The 23368-nt window shown below is 28.3% G+C and overlaps 1 protein-coding gene across 6 annotated transcripts in view; it reads right to left on the bottom strand.

The window, feature by feature from the left end:
• Window positions 1-23368, bottom strand: part of sei (potassium voltage-gated channel seizure) — a 136106-nt gene that overhangs the window by 75667 nt on the left and 37071 nt on the right. For all 6 annotated transcript variants that reach the window (XM_089228280.1, XM_089228283.1, XM_089228282.1 and 3 more), the window contains one exon: window positions 20099-20329. In XM_089228280.1, the coding sequence (XP_089084406.1) occupies window positions 20099-20329 (231 nt within the window). The remainder of the gene's footprint in view (window positions 1-20098; window positions 20330-23368) is intronic.

Consider the following 23368-nt stretch of genomic DNA (forward strand, 5'->3'; position numbering starts at 1 on the left):
TAGACGCGACCATAAATTCCTGCTGCAGTATGTTATCAAATCAATTCTCAATATGATTAAAATCTTAAGTAAAAGTAGACACGCGATATTTACTAGAATGGCGGGCCATTAATGTAATAACAAAATTGTCGCACTTTGCTATCTAGGATGAAGTATATAGATGTACCTGATAATAAACATTTTAGAGCCTGAAAAATTACGAATCACAACTCCCATAATATTTAACCTGCGAAGCAAGTTGATAACTGATAAGTAGGTACTTATAAACACTACGTAGAGTCTACAGTACGATTTGAAACTGATTTGACACGTGATTCATAGCCGTTTGGCAAGCAAATAATGTTATGTTTTTGTAAAAGCCATTTTTTTAATTTAAATCAAAGTCAAAAGTTAGGTATTATAATTAATTAAATTACTCAAAAACTAGTTGATTTAAAATTGTATAACCAATTTTAATAGAAACAGTAGTAAGTACCTAATTACTTACATATAATAATAGTGCTGTATTGATTCGACAAATTTCGTTTTTGATTTCATTAAATATATTTTTTTCATGCAAAAACGAACACTGAAAAAGTGAAAATTTTAAAAACCATCAACAAACTATAATATTGTTTAAATCCAAAAGTTATATTGTGAAAATGCGTCAAAAGACAATCGATCTATAAATTAAACATATCGTACGATTTGGTACATTCCAATATTTGAAGTAATTGGCTTCCAATATAAGATCATAAATTTGCAATTCTTTTAAAAAACGATCAGCGACTATTTTGTGGGACAACAATGACATGATACCTAAGACGATATAAAACTTTTAAAGATAAAACCCGATAGTATTAGGATGATTACATTTTATTTTAAAGTAATTTAGCAGCCTATGAGGTACAATCTATTTTTTCGACAATAAGTATGATACAATTGTTTTCACTGCAGTAATAGTATTTTTGACCCAAAAATCAAAGTTGAAAAAAATTTCAAATTTCAAATAATTAAAATTTGAATGTTTGAGAAAACGAGAAAAATATGATATGTGATGTAGAAGAGAAAATTTTGTTTTAAAAAAAAAAAGTATTACGAGTTTCATCTGCATTTTGGGTATCAACCGAATATTTCGCAATAATTCTAATAGGTACGATTAGTGTTTCTCCGTCTTCACTGCAGTTTTAATATGGTACCTTAGACTATATTATGTACTTCACACAATCTCGTAAGTACCAAACTAACCCATCAGATACTCGTCACACGTAGACGTCTGTGTAAGAGTCCATTCTAGTCCACTCCACGATTAGGATTTTGGTCTACGCGTTTGTCAAAACACAACACATTGTGGACGTTGGTGCACACACCTTATGGACACGTAGAAAAGCTCACCCATAATTGTGAACACGTGCACACGTGACTATGTTATATAGATACGCGTGAGTAGTTTTATATGGCTGGATTTCTATGCTCATCGCAAAGGCCAGATAACAGAAAGTAATGGCAGAGACGGTGGCGAAGGTGTGTGGGTCGAAAAAGAAAGTACAAGTATTTACCGATTGACAACTCATATGAGTAAGTTTATCTCGCGTACGCGTACGTGTGTGTGTGTGTGTCTGTGTATTTGTTTCGTCCTGTAATTAATATTATTAACGGTTTTCATGTGTTATGTCGTGAACCGTCTTTGCGTCTCATCGTCATCATAGCATTCCCCGTAATGCTATGCAATAATGTTAGAGACCGTGTTGTGGTCCACGGATGGTGTGCAATAATAATATATTATAATCATAATAGTTGTGTACAATATTATGCATATCGCGTTAACATCACCTCGGGCGAAACCGCACCACCGCCGACACCACGTGACGTAACGACCACCTATAAATTATTCATGACGATAAAAAGAGGGAAAAATGTGTACGCGATTAAAAATAAAAATAAAAAATTGTAAAAAAAAAATCAACTACAGTGGCCCAATTCGGTATTTTGTTTTAAATATAGGTTACATATATATATGTACAGAATTTATAATATTATGTTCATATACAAATTAAGAATGAAAAGGTCATTGTTGTAAATCAATACCCCGAGTATGTGTGAGGTATGCTGGTATTTAGTACGTACAGTATAGTACAGAGGTAGTCAAACAGTGGGAAAGAATAAGATATCCCCAATGATCTGTTTTTCCAATATTTAAAAATTGTATTTTACTATGTGTAATAATATTAAAAATTATTGATATTTGTCTAAACATAAAAATGTGAATAATAATATGTTTGTTATATATTTAATAATCTTTTTATTTCCTTTATTGTCATATAATCTGTAGACTGTAACTTAATAAAAGAATATTAGCTAAAATAAAAAAAATTAATGCATGAATAAGCTTGATAAAAACAGCCACCCAGTAATGACACTTTTATATTTAATAATCTAAAAAATAAAAAATACTTAAGTACTCAACATTCAAAAAAAAAATGTTCTGACCTTAAGAAGATATTTTATAACAAAAAAATCTATCTTTCTACTGATATTCAGGCTGTAAGAGTAGAACGCATATACGTATAATCTAACTCACGCACATAACTTTAAAAAACAGAACTTGATGCTACAACTAACTAATATAATCTACATATTATCTACAAAATTATTTCCTAATATGTACCAATACATTATTAAAATATTTTGAGCCTACGAATTATGCTTCTAGTAGCAACGTGCATTAAAATTAAATAGTTTTACAAATAAATTGTAAATTGTATTTTTGTATGTATTCAAGTAAAAACATATTTAATAAATAAATGGACAAATTATGTATATTTTTAGGTTTTTTCTCAATTCCTTTAATTTAAATTGAGTTAAAACGTAAATTTAAAATTTTTAAGTATAATTAGTTGTATAATTATTATGCTATTTTAAAGTCATATCAATGGCTAAAATACAATACCTCATTATTGTGGTATTGTAAATATAACTCCAATTAAAGTACATACTATATAAATTAATAAACTGTGATATCATTATTATGCTTTTTATAAACAAAGTGCATACTAACATATTTGCAAATTATTATTTTATCGTCACCGGTACAGTACCGCAACTATAATTATAATCACGGTATATTCCATACTTGGATGTGCTCAAAAACAAAATTTTCGTTTTGTATAATACGTTGGTCTAGCGAAATTTCCGGTGGTATGAAAATAACGATTCGCTTCGGAATTTCCTATAATAGTACGTTATTTATTTTCGGCATAGATTGATCGACCGGCCGTGGCCGGTCCGAAAACACTGAGAATAATGCCCTCAATGCACGATCATCTATAAGCTACCTGCCTGCATATATTGTTTGAATCCCGATACTTGATACATTATAATCCGATAGGCTTTAATATTAACATAATGGCCGATGGAAAGTGCATAGAAACAAATCCATGAAACATACATAATATATGATACATCAAACATGTTCACTCAATTCATACTTTGACGATGCATTATTACATTAAATTGGTAATTTTCTGAATTTTCAAGTGTAATTGACGAAATGACGACCATAAATTGTTTTCAAACATATACCTACTTAAATTCTTAAACCATTTAAAGAGTGTTCAGTACTCATGTAACGATACGATTTTTCTTTTTATCTAACACATGTATCGCTATGGACTAATATCCTTAACTTAAAGAGCTAATAATTCTATACTACTCGTTTGAATTTCGACTTTGATAAGAACATTTTTAAAAAGGTCATCTGATAGACAGTTCACTGAAAAAAAATATAGTTAAAAAGTCAGGTTACAATTTCTCCTCATTGACATAACAATTCTAATTATGTTAAAATATGGTATTTAAGCAATTATAACAATCTACGTATTAAGTATTTCAAAAATCAGAATCAGAAGGAATCATAATTAATGAATAATGAATCTGTTACTCATGTATAAGTATGCTTGGTGATGTATACTCTATAGATAATATCGTAATAAAATGTCGTTTGATGAACTTTACGATCAACAATATTGATCGGTAAACGAGTTTAAATACAATGGGATGTTTAAAATTTAGTAAATTATAATCAACTACCTCGATGTTTTCTGTATTAAAACAATCGTGTAGGTATGTGTTTAAAATGTATACAATACCTAATAATCAACATTATTGACTTTGATTTTAATTAAAACGTTCAACTTATTCCCACATTTCTATTTTTACGACATTCAAATCTAATCTAATTTTTAACCTAACCCAAGTATAGAATTTTGAGATGAATCATATTTTTTTTTTTGTAAATCATTGTTGTTAACGGATAGATTGTAATTTTTAACATACTATTTTGTGAAAAATTATTTGGTTAAAAAATTATAAATATATAACAAAATCGGAATACTTAAGGCGTATATTATATACATAAAAGAGTTTTGCATCTTTTTTTTAAATATTATGAAAAGCTAATTTTTCTTTACTCTATCAACGCATGCACCGCCACTGTGCACGAAGTCGCACTTGGCCTTTTGACCCGACTCTATATTATGTGGATGATATGTTTCGGGCAATAGCGTGATACTGTGTAGTAATTTTCCCGAGAAATAATAATTGTACGGACATTAGACACGCCAAGACGATATATAATATAGCAGTCACGAATTCACTAGTATATTACAATACAAATTGTTGGGATTTTTTTTTAAATAAACTCACACAAAAATGTATACTATAATATTATCGCGCGCGTATTATATATGGCCTGGCCGCGTCTCATTCACTAACGTTTCGCCTGAGTTAAGAAAGCATGAATATAAAAAATGTTTTAAAAAAACCACTAGTGTTCCATTATATTACACGAACCCAACCCTATCGAATAGGTATGTAATGAATGTGTAACGCAAAGAACTACCAGATGTAATAATTGATAATTATCAAACCATTCGTATAATAAAATATACTGTACTATTATTGATTTTCTTTAAATTTAATTCGAATATTTTTATTAACAGGGCACAGAAGCTCTAGCATTTAAATTGTCTTTAGTTAAGTCTTAGCACATCCAATATAAGATACAAATTGTTTTATACTTCCTTTATAATAATCATACACCAAATTCCGTTTAAAATAGTTTCGTATTTTAATGGTTTTTAGTAAATTTTTAAAATATACAAAAATTAATGACTTATTATAAACGCAGAATTAATGTATTTTGTTGATTTTTTTATCCCCTACTCATTCAGGCATCCAGCATGTCTAAAATAGAATTGGAATTATTGGAACATTTGATATAGTAACGCAATAGCTGGTTCATCTAACTAGTTTCTGAGGAGTGGGCATCCTAACCTAACCCTATATAAGGGTACAGGGCAGTTGTCCGAAAAATGATAAGGAAGTATATACCACAAGTCTAGACCAACATATACCAGAGATCCAGCAGTGACACCAATACGAAATAATTTAGAGTGATGCATGTCAGTGATGCCATGCTAGCGGCACTCGTCGCTACGCTCCGCAAATCGAAAATATCCCTCGACTTGCTGTGCAACGCCACCTCAAGTTGGTCACACTGTAACCATCGTATAACCACTCTGATCATTTTATAACCACTCTTATCAATTTTCGGACAACTGCCATTGACTCCTTATATAATTACCGAAAAACGTATACAAATTCTAAAATTGAAAGAAAAAAAAGATGTATATTAAAAGTATTAAAATATTTAATTGAAGAACTAATTTTTTTTTTTTTTAAACAAAGTTGTATTTAGCACACGTTTCTTGATTTTAGTGATATTTATAGCATTTTGGAATTTTTAGGTACATATTAAAATTATAAAAGTAACTTTTCTGAGGAAATTAACCTTCCGATCTCTGTTAAAACATGGATATATATTAAAATATATATATATATATATATCAATAAGAATACAAGTTATTCACTAAGTATTTAAGTACCTACCTATAACAAGTTATTATACTAAATTGTCAATTCTTTGTTCTGTTACATTCTGTATAATTTATATCTAGGTATGTAATTATATTTTATTCACTGTGGAGGCTTCTCCCACATGCGTCTAGAAGACTAGAGTCGAACACACCGTACATCAGAAATCAGCATGGCAGACGAAGGAGTGTAAAAACACTCCTCTAACAATACATGGTGAATGTAAAACAACTTATTTTCGAAATGCTTTGAAAACATCACAAAACCAGCAGTGGCACAATAGATAATTCCGAATGAACTAAACACACTACAGCGGGTCATTACGCTATGAACAATAATGTACTATGCAAGCAAACGCTCATATAATAATAACAAAAATTATGATACACACAGTAAGTAAGATTTTACGCAATTATAATGATGTACTATAAATTTGTAAGTGGTGAAATATGAATAATCGATCGGTATCGCGAGGTGAACGTAAAATAAAAACGTTAAGAATTGATTCACAACATAATAAGCGCATCTCGGAAGTTAAAACACTAAAAAAATTATTTTTTACCACTCTTTTATTCATTCGAAAAATTCCAAAATATGTCCTCGGATAAATTGCATTAATATTTGAAAAATAATACACACAATAAAATGTAAAAAAAACACTAATTTTTTTCAATATATGTTTACTTTGAATTTTTATTAGCTAAAAGAAAGCAGTGAAGAGTAATTATCGGTGATTACAAAAAAAATCCACTTCATAATATACGCACGGCACCATTCAATCATTTAATAAACATTCAGTTATTTTCCAGTTGTAATATTTAAACATTCTTGACGTGAAGTCATAAATAAAACAATACTCAACAAAATAGTTCTGATAGCATTCGTCTAATATATAAAAATGTATGAAAATATACCTAAAACTAACACTTACAAATTCTAAACAAGCAAAATATCTCTAAAACCATAAATATTCATTAATAAATAATTCACAAAGCATAAGTTTTAAAAAATACATAGTATTATTATAAACAAATCCGGGAATTTGATTTATTATACCTACTTCAAAGTTCAAACAGTTAAAAATAATAACAATAGATAAACATGAATTATTTAGATAAACTTTTTAAACGAGTCGTGCTCCATACATGAGTTTATCATAATATATAGATTATATTTTATACAGATACATTTAAGTTTATATCTACTATATCAAATATTTAATGTATATTTAAAATATATTACGCTATAATGATGTATGAGTAGGGAAGAATTATTCAAATTGTATTTTAATTTGGAAAAATTAACAACTTCAACTTTTATAATGAATAAAAAATAAATAAATTATAATGTTAAGTCTTTTGTAACGATAAATATCGTGAAAATATTCAAAATATTCAAAACATCACCTATTTGTTTTATTAAGAAATGTTCTTAGATTTTGTGACAATACAAATTAGAAAAAAAATAAACGAACATTGTGACCAAATTGTCGGAATGACAGTAACGCCATTCTATATACACGTTGCCATCATCCCTATGCTAGAGTGGCACTCTCAGAGACACACACACATACCAACCCTTGTTATAAATAAATTTACTAATATATGGGGCACTAATTTCATTCGACTAGATCCTACGAATTCAAAAAATATAAATTATTGAATATTTCATCCCAAACTACCATGAAAATACGAAGTAAGTAAGTATATAGGTAACTAAATTCTGCATAGATGGCCACACAATACTTACTTACAAAAATCACAACTAATGAGAAACTTAAATAACTTTTTCAAGATAATTAAAATTATCTATTCAAATTTAAAATGTTAATATGTTAAAATCTTTTCATTTTTTTATGGCAAATTATTAACTTGATTATTATAATATTGTTATTAACCTTAGAAAGCAAAATGTTATCATTTTTTTTTCTTCAAATAATTCAATTAAATCAATATTCAACATATGTATTTTAATGTGTTACCTTCTAGTGACATTACATTCTAGTGATTATAAGACAAAATATTTTTTCAACAAAAAACATATAAATTATTAAAATCAAAATGCAATAAAAAAAAATAAAAAAATAAGAACACTTCTAGTTAAATTTTTTTTTGTAAAAATGATATTTTTACGAGTATATTTAACAATAAGAGACAAGAGATAAATAAAACATTAACTATAGTTGGATCATCTTAAATTTCATCTTAAATAGTTTACAATATATAGGTAATATTATAATATGGCAAATAGAATTATTAAATTACCTGTATTAAGTTGAGAAAAATAAAACAAAATATTGGATTAATAGAAGTATAGAACATTTAAATTTATTTGAGATTCAATGGCCATGTTGTAAAAATACAGAATGTCTATAACCTTGGTAAAATTAAATTAATATTTTTCAACTTTTAAGAAAACAAGTATTATTATTAGGGCTGTGAATTTAATGCACTAAAAAACCTTAAAAAATGCATTAAAAATGTCAAAAATATGCAATAAAATATGAACTTAAAATGCAAAAAAAAGGAATATAAAATGTCAAAAATTATAGTATAAAATTTATTAAAAATGGTTTTTAATTTAATTTTTATACTTATATTAATATTGGATACAGGATATTAAACATTAGTACAAAAAAGTGTTTAAAAAGTATTTAAAAAAAAAATAAACTTGTGTAATATATTATTTAATAAAATATAAATTTGACATAATATTTACAGCCCGTGTAAAATAAAAAAAAAATGTTTTCAAACAAGTCAATTGACGGAATTTGATTAAAAATACTATAAAATGAACTAAAAAAGCAAAATATGACCTAAAAATGGGAAAAAATGACCTAAAAAATTAAAAACGTCAATAAATGCAAAAATATGCAAAATAAAAGTTTCATAGATGTATTCGTTATTACATAATTCAAATTATGTACTCACAAAGCTATGTTTTACAATCACCAAAAAAAAATGCACTTTCCTATGAATTCACAGCCCTAATTATTATAATTATGAGGAGAAGTGTTTGTACTAATCATATTATATATAAAATGTGTTTTAAATACGTTCAACTGTTCACAAAATATATTTTAATTTTAAAACGTAAATTTTTAGCTTTTATTAGCACAGAAATAGTGTATCTTCTGCGAAGAATATATTTTTACACTTAGTATTTATATTATTTGAATAATATTATAACACCAAATTGACTTTATAGCCCTTTTGGAAAATTAAAATGCTTCTAAAAGTTACATTTATTTAAGCTCGAAATCAAATTTAATCACATATTTTATTTTATTTTTTTTGTCAAACAAACAAAAGTCGACTGTGCTATTTGTCCAGATTTACCAAATAATCGTATAATACTTGTTTAATAATTCCGATAATGATTATTGCATTATTTCACCATATACAATTTTGATTGAATAAAGTTGTATTGATAATAGTTTAGATAGTTTCAATGATTAATTCCAAACAACGTAGAACTCACATTGAGATTACGTTGTTAATAATTCCAAAAAAAATAAACAAATATAGGTACGCGCATGTTATGTTGAATTCGATACCGAGAAAAGCGAATAATGAGGTTGGTTTTAAAATGATGGGGTTTTCACCGAGACACGTACAATACATTTGCTTAGAAATTGCCAGTGTAATATAAAAACAAAATTTAAAGCACTACGATATAATATTCATGAATGTATAAAAAAAAACTAAAGTTCAACGATGTAAAACGTTTATTTTTAAATTTCGATCGAGAACATTTGTAATTCAATTTTTGAGCGAGTATATTGCACATAATATAAAATGTTAATGAAATATTATCATGTACTATATACATAATACAATTTCAATTCACAATTTTTTTTAAATTCATAACGTGGTGTACGACCGATGAACAACATTATGAACACTCGTAAAATAATTTTATAGGTAGGTAGTAGAAAACATTTCTAAATTTTAAACTTTGAATGTGGTCTCTGGCAATGCCACAGTAATGTTTTCCGTCGTTCACACTCCCTGCTATCCCGATGCGTAGGTACATATATAATAATAATGATATAATACACTTATTAATATAATGTGTGTTCTATTATAATATAAACCTACACAATATGCACAATAATAAATAAACGAACGGGATAATTTCAAAAGAGGCTCGTGGGAATCGATTGCGATTATTCATGGTGTGTGAAAAATTATATGAATAAACTAAAATACTGTGAGAAACTCGAATAGGGAGTTCTAATAGACGCGACAGTTGCGAAAGTGGCGTAGATCGGATTAAACGGTGTCGAAATCGCTGGATTTAGGTGCAAGCTTTAGATTTTATTTTCATTTTACTTTCACCTCGGTCGTTTTTTGATGAAATAAATGATACGAACCGAAGGTTTAGTGGATGGATTTTCACCCAATAGGGTTAGCTGTCGTGAACCCGTCGATTCTTTCTGCGTTTCGTAAGTGTTATTAATCATTCAACGTTCATATATTTTCGTCAAAAACAATATTATTTACGTTTTGACCGGACGCACACGCATACCGACCATTATTGCTCTCGGGGTTGTCGTAATGGGGTACGCACATTGCTAATCTCGTTGCAGTGTTTGTTAGTGTGTGCGTGTGTCCCTGTATGCATGTGTGCTTATACGAATTCGATTTCGTTTCGCTTTGCCAAATCAAAGCTTTTCGAAGTCTCATTTGTCATGACAAAGCTCACCATTTTAACCATATTTTTAAAGTAAACTATTTTAATTTGTGTAGTAAAAGTGTTAACTAAATCAAGTTAAAGTAATTTTAAAATTTAAATTAATTTGAGTAACTAATTTAAATTGCAAAATATGTTTAAAATATATTATTAACTAAATCATGATAAAAGTTGAAAATAAATATTTTTAAATTAGATAGGTGACCACCTAACAATGAGCAAACACCAGCCTTTTTTTAATAACAATTAACATTTATGTATAATAGAAAAAAATGTAAAACAAATTACATAAACTATTTATTAAAGTTAAAAAATAACTTTTTATTTTTGTTCTATAAGACTATAACCAACATATTAATTCGGTCTGCGATAAAAATTCTAAAACAGATAACCAGATGTAAACCAAAAATGATTCTGAGCGGAGACGATTAGTTTGGCTAGGATATTTTATAGTTTTATTGTAATATACTAATTATATTGCTATTATTTAAAAATAAAAATAAATATAGGTTCTTATAAAATAAATTCTAAATTAATCCAATCAAATTAATTATGCACACGACTCACTCAGTCATTCATAGTATATACAGTTTAAAGTACTCAGGAATAATATTTTTAATAACAGTAGTTTATCTAAAATTGTTATTTTAGGTTATTTAATAGGTAAATTCATCCAAATTTGAACTTAAAATAACTATTAAAAAAACTATTAAAAAAACTGTGTTTGTATAGTTTTTAGATTTTTTTTTGTCGCGAAATCAACTACTTACATGGAACTATGTTTTTAATTTTCAATCCTTAGCTATAAAAGTTCAACGTTTTATAATTTTTTAACAGCCAAAAAATTTGTAAATTTTCAATTAATAAATATTGTCAAAATTTGATTTTTAAATGGTTTTAAAAAAATACGTGTCTATGTATTTTTTTTTTTTATTAAAGCAATAACTATCAGTAACTTGGCCATTGGGACCTATGTATTTTTAATATTTTCTAATGGCTATTATATAAACTTATGGGGAATCTTGTATTACATTCTCAAGATTTTTGACCCAATGGATAAAATTGTATTCAGATTTATAGAATAAAAAACCAAAAAAAACAGAAAATTTCAAATGTCTATGAATATCTTAAAAATTTTAGAAATATTTTGAAAATTATATCAAACATAAAAATTGCTAATATAAACATTTTGTATAAATTTCAAGTTTCTACAGTCATTAATTATTCAATAACATCAAAATAAGAATATCAATACAAGAAAAAATGAGTGAACATCCTCTTTTGTAATTCAAATACTAATAAAAATTTAATTTGACTTTCCGGTAAACATTTTTTATTTGATAAAAGTATAAAACTCATGAAGAACCTTGTATTGAATTTTCAAATCTTAGATTTAAAAAGATAAATTTTTATGAATTTCTAACTAAAAATAAATTGCAAATTTTCGTAATTTCTAGGTATTTTGTCAAAATTTGAAATGGTTATTAAATAAAAATTGTGGCTATATATTTTCAATATTTTTTAATTGTCATTGCAACAATATATTAGGAGCCTTGTATTATGTTGCTTTTTTACCAAAAGAATACAATTTTATGTCATATATAAAAAAAACTAAAAAGATCAAAAATTTCAAATGTCTATAAATAACTTAAAAAGATTTGAAATATTTTGAAAATTTATCAAGTATAGAAAATTCCAGTCTACACATTCAGTGTAAATGTTATGTGTCTATGGTAATTTGTTTTAGAGTTACACCAATATCAAAATTTGATTTTCTCAAAAATTGATTTTGAGTAAGTTATTCCTTGGCGCTTCTGAAAACTACTGGAATTTTAATATTTGACTTCCCAATGCACTGAGTAGATTCACTTTTCAACCGAAAAAGCTACTGAAGTTGAAAATCGAAGTATTATTTGGACAACTTATCATGTATACAGACACAAAAAAAAAAAAAATAGACACAACATTATAAAATCAATTCATCGTTCTCCTTCAGAAACTAAAAAATGTCGGAAATCAACATAAAAATGACTTGACGAAACAATTAAATAATCAAATCAGTTTTCAAAACTTGTATCACTTAACAAGATAAATCGGTACATTCTACGGAAGTAGAACACACACGTGTCATCTAAAATTCCTATGTATAGAACTTTAGTTAAGACTATTTTTTTTAATTTGACTAGTTATTGAACTATAAGCATTTTACTTTTTAACTTTAGTCCCCGTCCGACTTTGCTTAGCCGTGTGTATACATAAATGAGTGCGCGTAAGTACTTGCATACTATTAAGATTATTCTAACTATGCGCAGCTGCAGCTACATGCATGACGCAAAGATCGGCCGCTCGAGGTCCCTCCCCTGTAAACGTGCCATATAAACATACATATATACGCAAGAGCGCGCGCGCAAAGTTCCCTACCACTGTGCCACTGATAACCACTTATTACACTTGGTTGGAGGGTACGGGTTGACCGCGGCGGTAGTTACATCACGGATAACTCGATGACGTCATACTGCGAGCGACGTCATAGTTCTCGGGCCGTTGACTTTACCCGCATGTCCCACAATCGTACACTCACTAAAATATCTTCACTGTTATCGTACAACTCCAGTGGTTACGGCGCGCAGTGATGGCAAAAACTATCCTCATATACCGTGTGTCCCAAAAAACAGGGGCCACTTTACCACTCATTACCATGAAAATATTTTTCAATTCTGTTTGCGGGACATTAAACTAGACTAATGGATCATAAATTTCTATGACTTACAATTTTTTTAACACATGTATCCTGCGCATGCGCAATAAAACTTACATTTTTTTTAATGGCAACCTGTAATTTGAATATCATATTCGGGTTTATTGATTTTTTTCAAGCCATTTTGATGTATCAACTTGTGTCCTAAACCCAAAATTGACTAAACTAGAGCTATGGAGAATTTAAAAAATTAAAAAATTAAATTTATAATAAGTTCCACATTTTAATAGGTATATAATAGGTAGGTAAATAACAAAAATAGAAATACCAATGCTCATTATTATTTTAATAGATACTTAATTATAGGTAATTCTGATGGAAACAAAAATACACTTCTTCTTCTTTTTTGGTCTCGGCCAATTACGACCATATGCAATTTCATAATGTGTAATAATAAAATAAGATAATAATTCATAAATAGTAAATAGTTAATTAATTTAATAATAATAATTTTGATTGTTTGTTGCATGGTGTTTAAAAAAAAAAAATAAGTACGTACTACAGTTAGAAAAAAAAAATTAAATTAATTTAATTTTTTAATTTTTTTAATTCTTCATAGATCTAGTTTAGTCAATTTTGGGTTTAGGACACAAGTTGATGCATCAAAATGGCTTGAAAAAAATCGATAAACCCGAATATGATATTCAAATTACAGGTTGCCATAAAAAAAAATGTAAGTTTTATTGCGCATGCGCAAGATACATGTGTTAAAAAAATTGTAAGTCATAGAAATTTATGATCCATTAGTCTAGTTTAATGTCCCGCAAACAGAATTGAAAAATATTTTCATGGTAATGAGTAGTAAAGTGGCCCCTGTTTTTTGGGACACACGGTATATTATCATTTATCAATATTATTATTATTATTATTAAATACGATACGAGCGATTAAAAAAAAAAAAAACTAGTTTTCTTTAAAAAAAATAATGTTTTTATATATTTTTTTTATATAGTTTGCAGAATTTGTCGCAATTGCCAATTTGAGACATATTTGAAATATAGAAAGTGATCATTTTAATATATATATATTTTTTTTTTTTGTTAGTTCTATACGTTTTTAAATTTATATCCTAAGCAAAACATTTTGAATGGGTATTTATAGTTAATTATTTATAAGTATTAAAGTTTTAACGAACGTAGTGAAGTGTCACCGGGATACCTACCCCGCAATACAGGTTGGGCCATTACTCTCCTAGTTGATAAATACTGTATGATGTCATTCAAAAAGGCGAAAACCTAATTAAATTATAACGATGAAATATAGTAAAAGATGTAATTTTTTCAAAAAAATTGTTTTGTTATAACTTCAAGTTATATAAAAAAATTTGAAAACTTTGATACTTTTCAAGAAAATGGGTTGATCTTTAAAAGAATCACCCTGTATATAGTATTGTAAATCTCTATACTTGAAACTGTGTGTATACAAAATATAGTAACTGTTGTTTATATTATATAGGTATCAAGTGAAAATACTGACAGCGTTCTTAAAGGAGTCTCAGATTTATAAATTCAAATAAGAAGCGTAATCTATAAGTTTTGGGAGCACAGCAGTAGTACAGAACACGATATCGTACTAAAGCCAACCATTGTATTTAAAGATAATAATAACTTACGATATTGTCTTGTATTCGTTCTGGATTTTAAAATCGAAGTCAGTATTTTCGCCAAACCACAAGAATATTATATATACGTTATAGAAACATACCGCCCTTGTGTATAATATATATTCTAAGGAAGTAAGGATGGCAAAACAAAATATAATAGTATTATGATAACAGTTTTTTTTAATTTTAAATGAAAACAATGCATTTTTTATATAGTATATTTTAAAAATATATTGTGAAACGAATTGGTAAAAATAAAATATTAGACACAACTTAACCAAGATCAATTTACAACTCGAAAAAAAAACATTTAAGCTTAAATTTTATATTAACCATTTTGGTTGAGATGATATATATTTTAATTATCATGACGTGTATAATCAATATTATATTAATTTTATAATATACTAATTGTATATTTCAGTTTCTGATCTTTAAATCATTTTTGTAAAAAACGCATAGGAAATATCAACTAACACTAATACATTTAGATATAGTCTTACTCTCTAGATCATATGAGCTATATAATATCTATTAGTTCTCATATATTAAAACGTATAATGTAATACAGAAGGACCTCGATTATATGAGCCTACGTTATACGAACCCTCTATTATCCGAACTATAATTAGCGTATCCGAACGTGAAAACTCGTATCCGGCCGTTTTGCCGACTGGTTTATCGAATTTATCATATATCTCGATTTTGACTTATAATTAGGGATGAGTCCGTTTTCAACCAAAACCTTACCCTTCTTTTTTAGGCCAATTCACTTTTCGATCAAATTTAAAATAGGTCGATTCCTTTTTCAACTAAAACAAAAATGTAAGTATATAATAAATTTAAAATAATAAAATAATGATATTCAATTTTTTTCAATAATTATTAAGTATAATATTAAAAATTGTTAATATTTAGGTATTTTTATATTTTAAATAATTTTCTATATTTCATTTTGCAACATATAATAATTTTAATTAAATCGACAAAGCAATGGAAATGCCGTTTGATTAATAATGTAATGTATTTCTTATAATCTAATGTATGTAATAACTCTAATAAAATATTATAATAATGATAAATAATTAATAATTAATACATAATTATTATACATAGTTTTTTTAATTTGATATTTCCAACATCCAAACTTTTGCGTATCCGAACTACGTTCGGTCCCAATTAGTTCGACTATTAATCGAGGTTCTACTGTAAATATAACACAATTCGTTTGGATATTTAATTATTTCAACAGAACAATCATAATACCATAATATGGAATTGCGTTTTTTCTTATTTTACACTGTCACTAGTTGATTTTTAATCATAACTTTTTACATACATGTCGTATATACAACTCTTAATTTATAAGCTACTTATATTGCCTATATTAATATAATAGTTATAATAATATATTGTACATTTGTACGATATATTTTAATATGTTTTTCTAATTTTGCAATGATCAATAATTATGCCTATATTACTATGGCATATTTATTACGATGTTTGTATATTTTAATTACATTAAATTGTGTTTGCATTCATATAATTAAGAATGTTTTTTAAGAAAAATCTTCATCCACATGTGCAAAAGCTGCGTGCACTGACTATCACGTCCATTGTGTCAGTCGACACGTTTATATTGATTTTCAAAACGTTCATGGGCCGTACTCCATTTTGATGAAAATAGTGGGTACCTAAGCCAAAATTCCTTTTTTGGAATGTATTACGGCATTTAACAGGGTTGCCCATCATTTTAATAACTCACAAATTCTAAATCTTAATATGTTTTCAAGTACTAAACAATGTATATTTTACGTTTTAATGGTATGCTGAATGTACTTGTAATTAAGTTTTGTGGCCACAAAATATGATATAATAATTATCATTTTATTTGACAATTTGGCATTACATGTCTACCCTATACAAATGGTTAAGGATAATGACATCACGTTTTAAATATTACTAGATTTTATGGTATTATTAGATATGTATGAAACTGCTATGACGCAATTTCAAAGAATTATGGATTACAATACTGCACGTCTTTAGGGAAATGTTCATTGTCTTTCGGCTTCTCGATGGCATTGTGTTTTAAAATATAATATTTACAACTCATAAATAAGATATTAAATGTTATATGAAATCTCCGGAGGTCTATGTAATGTAATATTGAAACCAATTTTCAGGATAAGCCGTCGGTCCTGGACCCAATGGTTCATTAAAATATCATCATTCGATTACATCGAGATAATAATTCAAAAACCAGTGTCACCCGTAACAATTGTAGTAGAAATCTAGGTCAAACGTCAAATATATGTGAACTTTAATGACCCTGTGAAGAACATTCATTTCAATGTTTGTTATAGTATTACATTAATGTGTTTATTCTATTTTAACTAGAACGTGAATGTATTAAATCGTTTTTTGAAGCAAATGGTAAATGATAAATTACAAATTTTGTCGATCCTGTTCCCTATACTGCACACATAAATAGCGCGGCGTTACCTGCCTATTATGTATAGATTAAACAATGTACAATAGTTTAAAACCGAACGTGTACAATGTATATGATATATTATAATGTTTATTTTCAAAAGTACTAATAACTTATCGAAGAAATTAAATATATACAAGGTACCAATATATTAGGTATAGGCATGTAATATTATAATGGGAGTAAAATTAATTTAAAATGATTCACTATAATAAAGAAAAAAAATAAACTAGAATTAATATTGTAAACTAAAAATGATTGTATAGTGTATACTTATCAAGTTAACATTAAATTATTTAAAATAAATACCGCCAAACATATTTCACGGTCACAAATTACTAATTAGTTAAAAGTGGTTTAAAATTATAAAGACTCGATTTATTTGAATAGCAATAAAATATTATTATATACAATAATATATTATAATAGATCGCTTGGATTATAAGCCCGTGTTCACAAGACTTATATATTATATTAATTGGTATATACATAATATTATATATACATACGCATCGGTTCCAGACGTTCTAGTAAACTTTCGTCCTCTAAATAACGCAGCGAAACGATTTACGAGCTCCTACTCCGTCTTATTGGCTGACTAATATTAAAGAGACTACGGTGCGCATACTCTTCAAGACTATACACGATAAATGACCTTTGTTCAAATAGTACATCGGCTCTATAAAATTAAATATCTCAAGCTTGGGCTTTGAGCTTATACATTTTCCCTTTTATTGAGTATAAGAACGATAGATATGGAACGAGTTTACTGTTTAATGATGTTATTGATGTTAAATCTAAGATTTTATACCACACAATTGTTAAACCAACTGGCGAAAGAAATAATAGTTATAGCGACATACTATAAATCAATTTTCGTAAGTTATTGTCAATATTAATAAATAGCTCAATATAATTTATATTTATCCATTTAAAAATAACCTACCTAACAATGGTGGACAAGCCTGGGATAAAAATGATTGGTCTATTGAAAACAAAACGTTCAATGAATATTTAACTGTAGGTAATGACTTGAATAGAAAAACTATGGTAATTAGCTTAGTTGAGGTGAAAAGATTACTTTGAGAGTGAAACGTGTATTAAAATATAAGAGATCTAAATATCTAATGAACCTACATATTATAATATAATATTTTGTTTTAACTGACTTTTTAAGTACACGAAATTCAACAAACTACTTGTATGTATTTGTGCTACACATCATACCTCATTGATAGGACATGATTTAGAAACATATTTTACTCTTAAGGGTCTGCTCGTACGTTTTTAATATAGAACAATATTTAGGAAACATGCAATTTTCATTTCCGTCGATCACGACATTTTGTATTAGTTGTCAATGAAGATTAGTGTGAATGCGTAACGAGTACCGGGCTATCCTCGCACGTACTGTATGTGCCTATATATATGTCAACAGCACTTCCAACCAAACATGAAAAACAAGAAATTTTGCTCGAAACACGCTTTACAGAAATTTCTTACACATCTTAGAGGAGTCTGATTTGATTACATTTTTTTTTCGCTAGAAAGATGATTATTTTCTTATTGGGCGCATTAGACAAAAGCTTGTAAATATTGGCAAAATTCAAAATCGTATTATATGGTTTGGAAATATAATTTTGACAATCCACTGTAATATATTTTTCTCTATCCAATAAAAAAAAAAAATATCGACATCGGATCACTCTACGATGCATTAGAGTATATCTTGTAAAACATTTTTTCCAATAAAATATAGATTACGTGCAAGCCCCTTAAATCAAAGGGCGATGGTAAACTCTCACGATTGTATGGTAAAGTCTCCCGATTTTTAAAACTAGTAAACTTTCCCGATGGTAAACTCTCCCGGGTATTACGGGTTTTAGGTATTATGTTTACCTGAAAGAAATGTGTAAACTCTCCCGGGTCAATATTATGTTTACCTGAAAGAAATGTGCAAACTCTCCCGAGTTATTTTAAATGTTATTGCTACTCTATGAATTGGCTACACTGCAGAGATTGTGATTATAATTTTTATTATGAATTTTATTACCGTATTTAATCTGTATTTATCTTGTGATAACCTGTATTTGTTATTTAAATATATAATTACCGTTAGAGTATTTTTAATTTAAATATTTAAAACGATATCGACTATAATGGCTCAACCAATTCTAATTGTGTAAAACGAATAATACCCCATGCTCCCCAGCTAGCTTAGTAGTACTAAAGTAGACCCGGGAGAGTTTACATGTTCTCTTCAGGTAGTACTGAACTAGACCCGGGAGAGTTTACATGTTCCCGTCAGGTAGTATTGGACTAAACCCGGGAGAGTTAACCATCGGGAGAGTTTACAATCGCCCAAATCAAATAGTTGAATTTACTATCCACACACGACGACTATGAACCTTCGATCACGAATAAGAAAAAGATTTTATGAACCCTTTTAAAACAAAAATGATCTCAATGTGTCACAATGACTATAATTCAAGAGTCAAGACGTCAATTAATGGTAATTTGAAAAAAAAACCACACTTATAAATTACATATTATAATATTTACTCTTATCGTGGGTATAATGCTCAATAATATCGATTATTATTATAGTTATTAAGTCTACAGGTAGTCTTACCGTCTTTCCGGTAGTAGAGTATCTCAAAATGTCTCTCCATGCCCGCGGCCAGCGCTTCCTTGACCACGGACACGGCGTGCTGCGACGTCATCGGCCCCTGGAGGAATTCACATATCGCCGGGCACTGCATTACCTCAGCCCGGCTGTAACCGGTCATGTGGCAAAAACCGTCTGAGCAGTAGATTATGTTACAGCCGGCTTGCTGTGCATTGGCTACCAAAAAACTTCGGTCTAGAAAAATAAAAATACAACACGTTATTATATACACGTATGCATGATATTTGGGTATGATAGGTGCGTGTGCAATGTTAACATGAGCTGTACAGTGCTGCGGGCAGGTAGGTTAATCGGTATTTTATTGACTTTTTAAATTACTTTCTATTTGCGTTTTACTATAACTAACCCGATATTCTCGAAAAAGCTCAAGCGTGAATTAATAAATATATTACGTTCAATGTAAAAGCATTTAATAATTAAAATATTATATAATAAAATGCACAAAAATCTTATACACTGCAAGTTTTTGGTAGATCAATAAATATTTGATGTGGTTTTAAGCCACAAGTCATCAAATATTATCAATAAAGACCGGATTTTGCATAAAATGCATGTTGTAATCTACAATGATAATTTATCATATATCATAATTTATTATTATCATAATATATTTAAGTAAAAATAGATAGTGTAATAAATGAAGAGAGGAAAAACATCAATGAACCGAGTATTCCGAGGCTTTAACAACAATAAGGCATCGGAAACTGAGCAGTGTTGAGACTTTGGTTTGGAGCTCGCGGCCTCAGGTTTTTAAAGTCATTTTTCCAATTACACAACCTCGCTATGGAGGACCTTATCAAAATATGTTTATCTATTTTAAAAGATTCATTATATATAATAAATTACCATCTGTATTCATAATAAACTAAATTTGTCTCTCTCGGTTTTATGTTATATGTTTGTATTTAATTGTAATTTCGTCAAATAAATCATTGCTATTATGTACTACTTTATAATATTGTTAACAAATACTATAAAGTATAAATTTCACATTGAACTTATGAATTTATATACTAATTAAGTATGCTGTGTCTATTGGCAACTCACATAGTCACTCATCTCTTTAATTTAATTTAATGTTAATAAAAATTGTTTTTCTCTCACGACATTTATTAACTCGGTATCAATATTTTTCAACTTCCGAAAATTATTACGTTATTAGGTATAATACCTACTTTCTACTCTTACAAAAAAATATCGATCAACCATTGAAATCTCTGAAAACCAGACGTAACTTAGGGGTTTTATGACTTTTAGTGTTTTTAGTCTTTAGTGAACACCCTATCTGAAATAAAATTAAACGTATGATATTGCCGTAGGTATACGCAATAATATATTTCAGTAGGTACACAACATATAGGTTTAATATGGAATAAAGTGCAATACGTATAACTTTAATTAATTTATCAATATCATGTTAAAAAGTAAGCCAATATCAATTGTTTGATTATAAAGTAAAGAGATTATAATAAAGCTAAGTGTGGTTTTATAAATAACAGTTTTAATAGCATGACCTTCGGATTACCTATATAACGTCATTACATGTATAATGCTATAAATATTGTATTCGTTAATGCTTACATATTTGATAACAAAATATTTTTAAATATTCAGTGTATGTAAAAACTGTTTTTACTTAATTCAAAAACAAAATAATGAAAAATTATGTGACACATATTTATTTATAATGCTTGACTGATCATATTTCCTTCGATTTAAATTATATTCATATCGCTATTATTGTAACGAAATTATTTTTTTAAGCGTAAATAATACTTTACTAATTTAATCTGCAGCAAGAACAAGAATATAAGGCTTAAATAAAAAATTTTAATACGTGTGTTTTGCAGTGACATCATCTTCTATCTTCATCGTCACTAGTCGCGAGAAATGACGACACAGATGTTTTAACGCAGCGGCGGTCGAGTGGAATGTTATAGAAAGCGACGGAAATAAATCGAGTAAAGAACGACAGTCAATTTTGCTGTATTTTTATTTCCTCCGAAAGTTCTACCTCAGCCGAACTCGCACAGCAATTTGGCGGAGTTTATTTTTTTTCGCGACTCATTACCATAATAAATTTAGACCGCAACTGGTGCCACCAAAGTGCATCTAATTTCGTCGTTGTGTTCAATAACAATAATGTGTTTTTCTACGACAAATCAAATATGATTTAATTTTCTGTTAAAAATACAATAATTTTATTAAAATTGATGGATCACTGTTGTACTTAAATCGATTACTTTCGAAAATGATAAAACAATACATTAAAAAAATGTGTTGAAGTATAACTAATAGTATTCCCATCAGTTATTAAGTTATTAAACACATTAAAAAAATACCATGTTGTGTTGAAGGAATGAGAACCCTATAGTTTTTAAACTGATGGATTTTATGGAACTTGCCACTTTTGGCTTCATAATTCACGGAGACTCCACGTATTTCACGCTGGCTTATTACGTTTCCTTAATCCCATGCGTGGTATTAAACAAGTCACTGAATATAATATTTCTATAAATGGACTAGTATTTGCAGTGTACGCGGGAAGTGTCTAAGACGGCAAGACTCGAAGTTCAGACCAATGGCTATAATAAAATCAAACCATATAAATCTGATCAACTGTCCACGTGACACGTTCGTTGTGTTCAATGGTGGCCACTAGCCGAATAATGTTTAATATAATGTATCATGATATGATATGGTTCTGAAAAATATGTACGTATCAAGTTACTGCAGCGCATTGGCCTCAAAAATTAACAACACACAACGGCTTATTTAACAACTCAATTGGCTTACAACCTGACGACACGAACAACTACGTCGAGTATGGTGATTTCACACGAACGGAGTTTCTACTTGAATGCACACCATATACGCCATGTATTATATCGGTATACATGGCAATAATTTTCGGCACGCATATAGGTAGGTACTTAAAAATCCCCGAGCCGGAAACCCGCTGAATTGCCGTGGATCAATTGACCGTATCATGTAAATGAAATTATAAACCGAAAATATAAATCACGCGTTTCGACGTTAAACAAACACGCGCTTTACCCGAAAAAATACACCATCATAATTTGATTTCCGTCTGATTGGAAAAGATCGATTGACATTAAACAAAAATTCCTGGGCTCGAGATGAGTGTGCGCGGCAGTTTATTCGAGAGGTTTTAAGCCATCAGAGAATCTAAATATCTCTTCTGGGATATTA

Source organism: Diuraphis noxia, unplaced genomic scaffold (assembly GCF_037042655.1).
Source record: "Diuraphis noxia isolate RWA-SAM2 unplaced genomic scaffold, SU_Dnox_SAM2 contig0005, whole genome shotgun sequence".
Lineage (NCBI taxonomy): Eukaryota > Metazoa > Arthropoda > Insecta > Hemiptera > Aphididae > Diuraphis > Diuraphis noxia.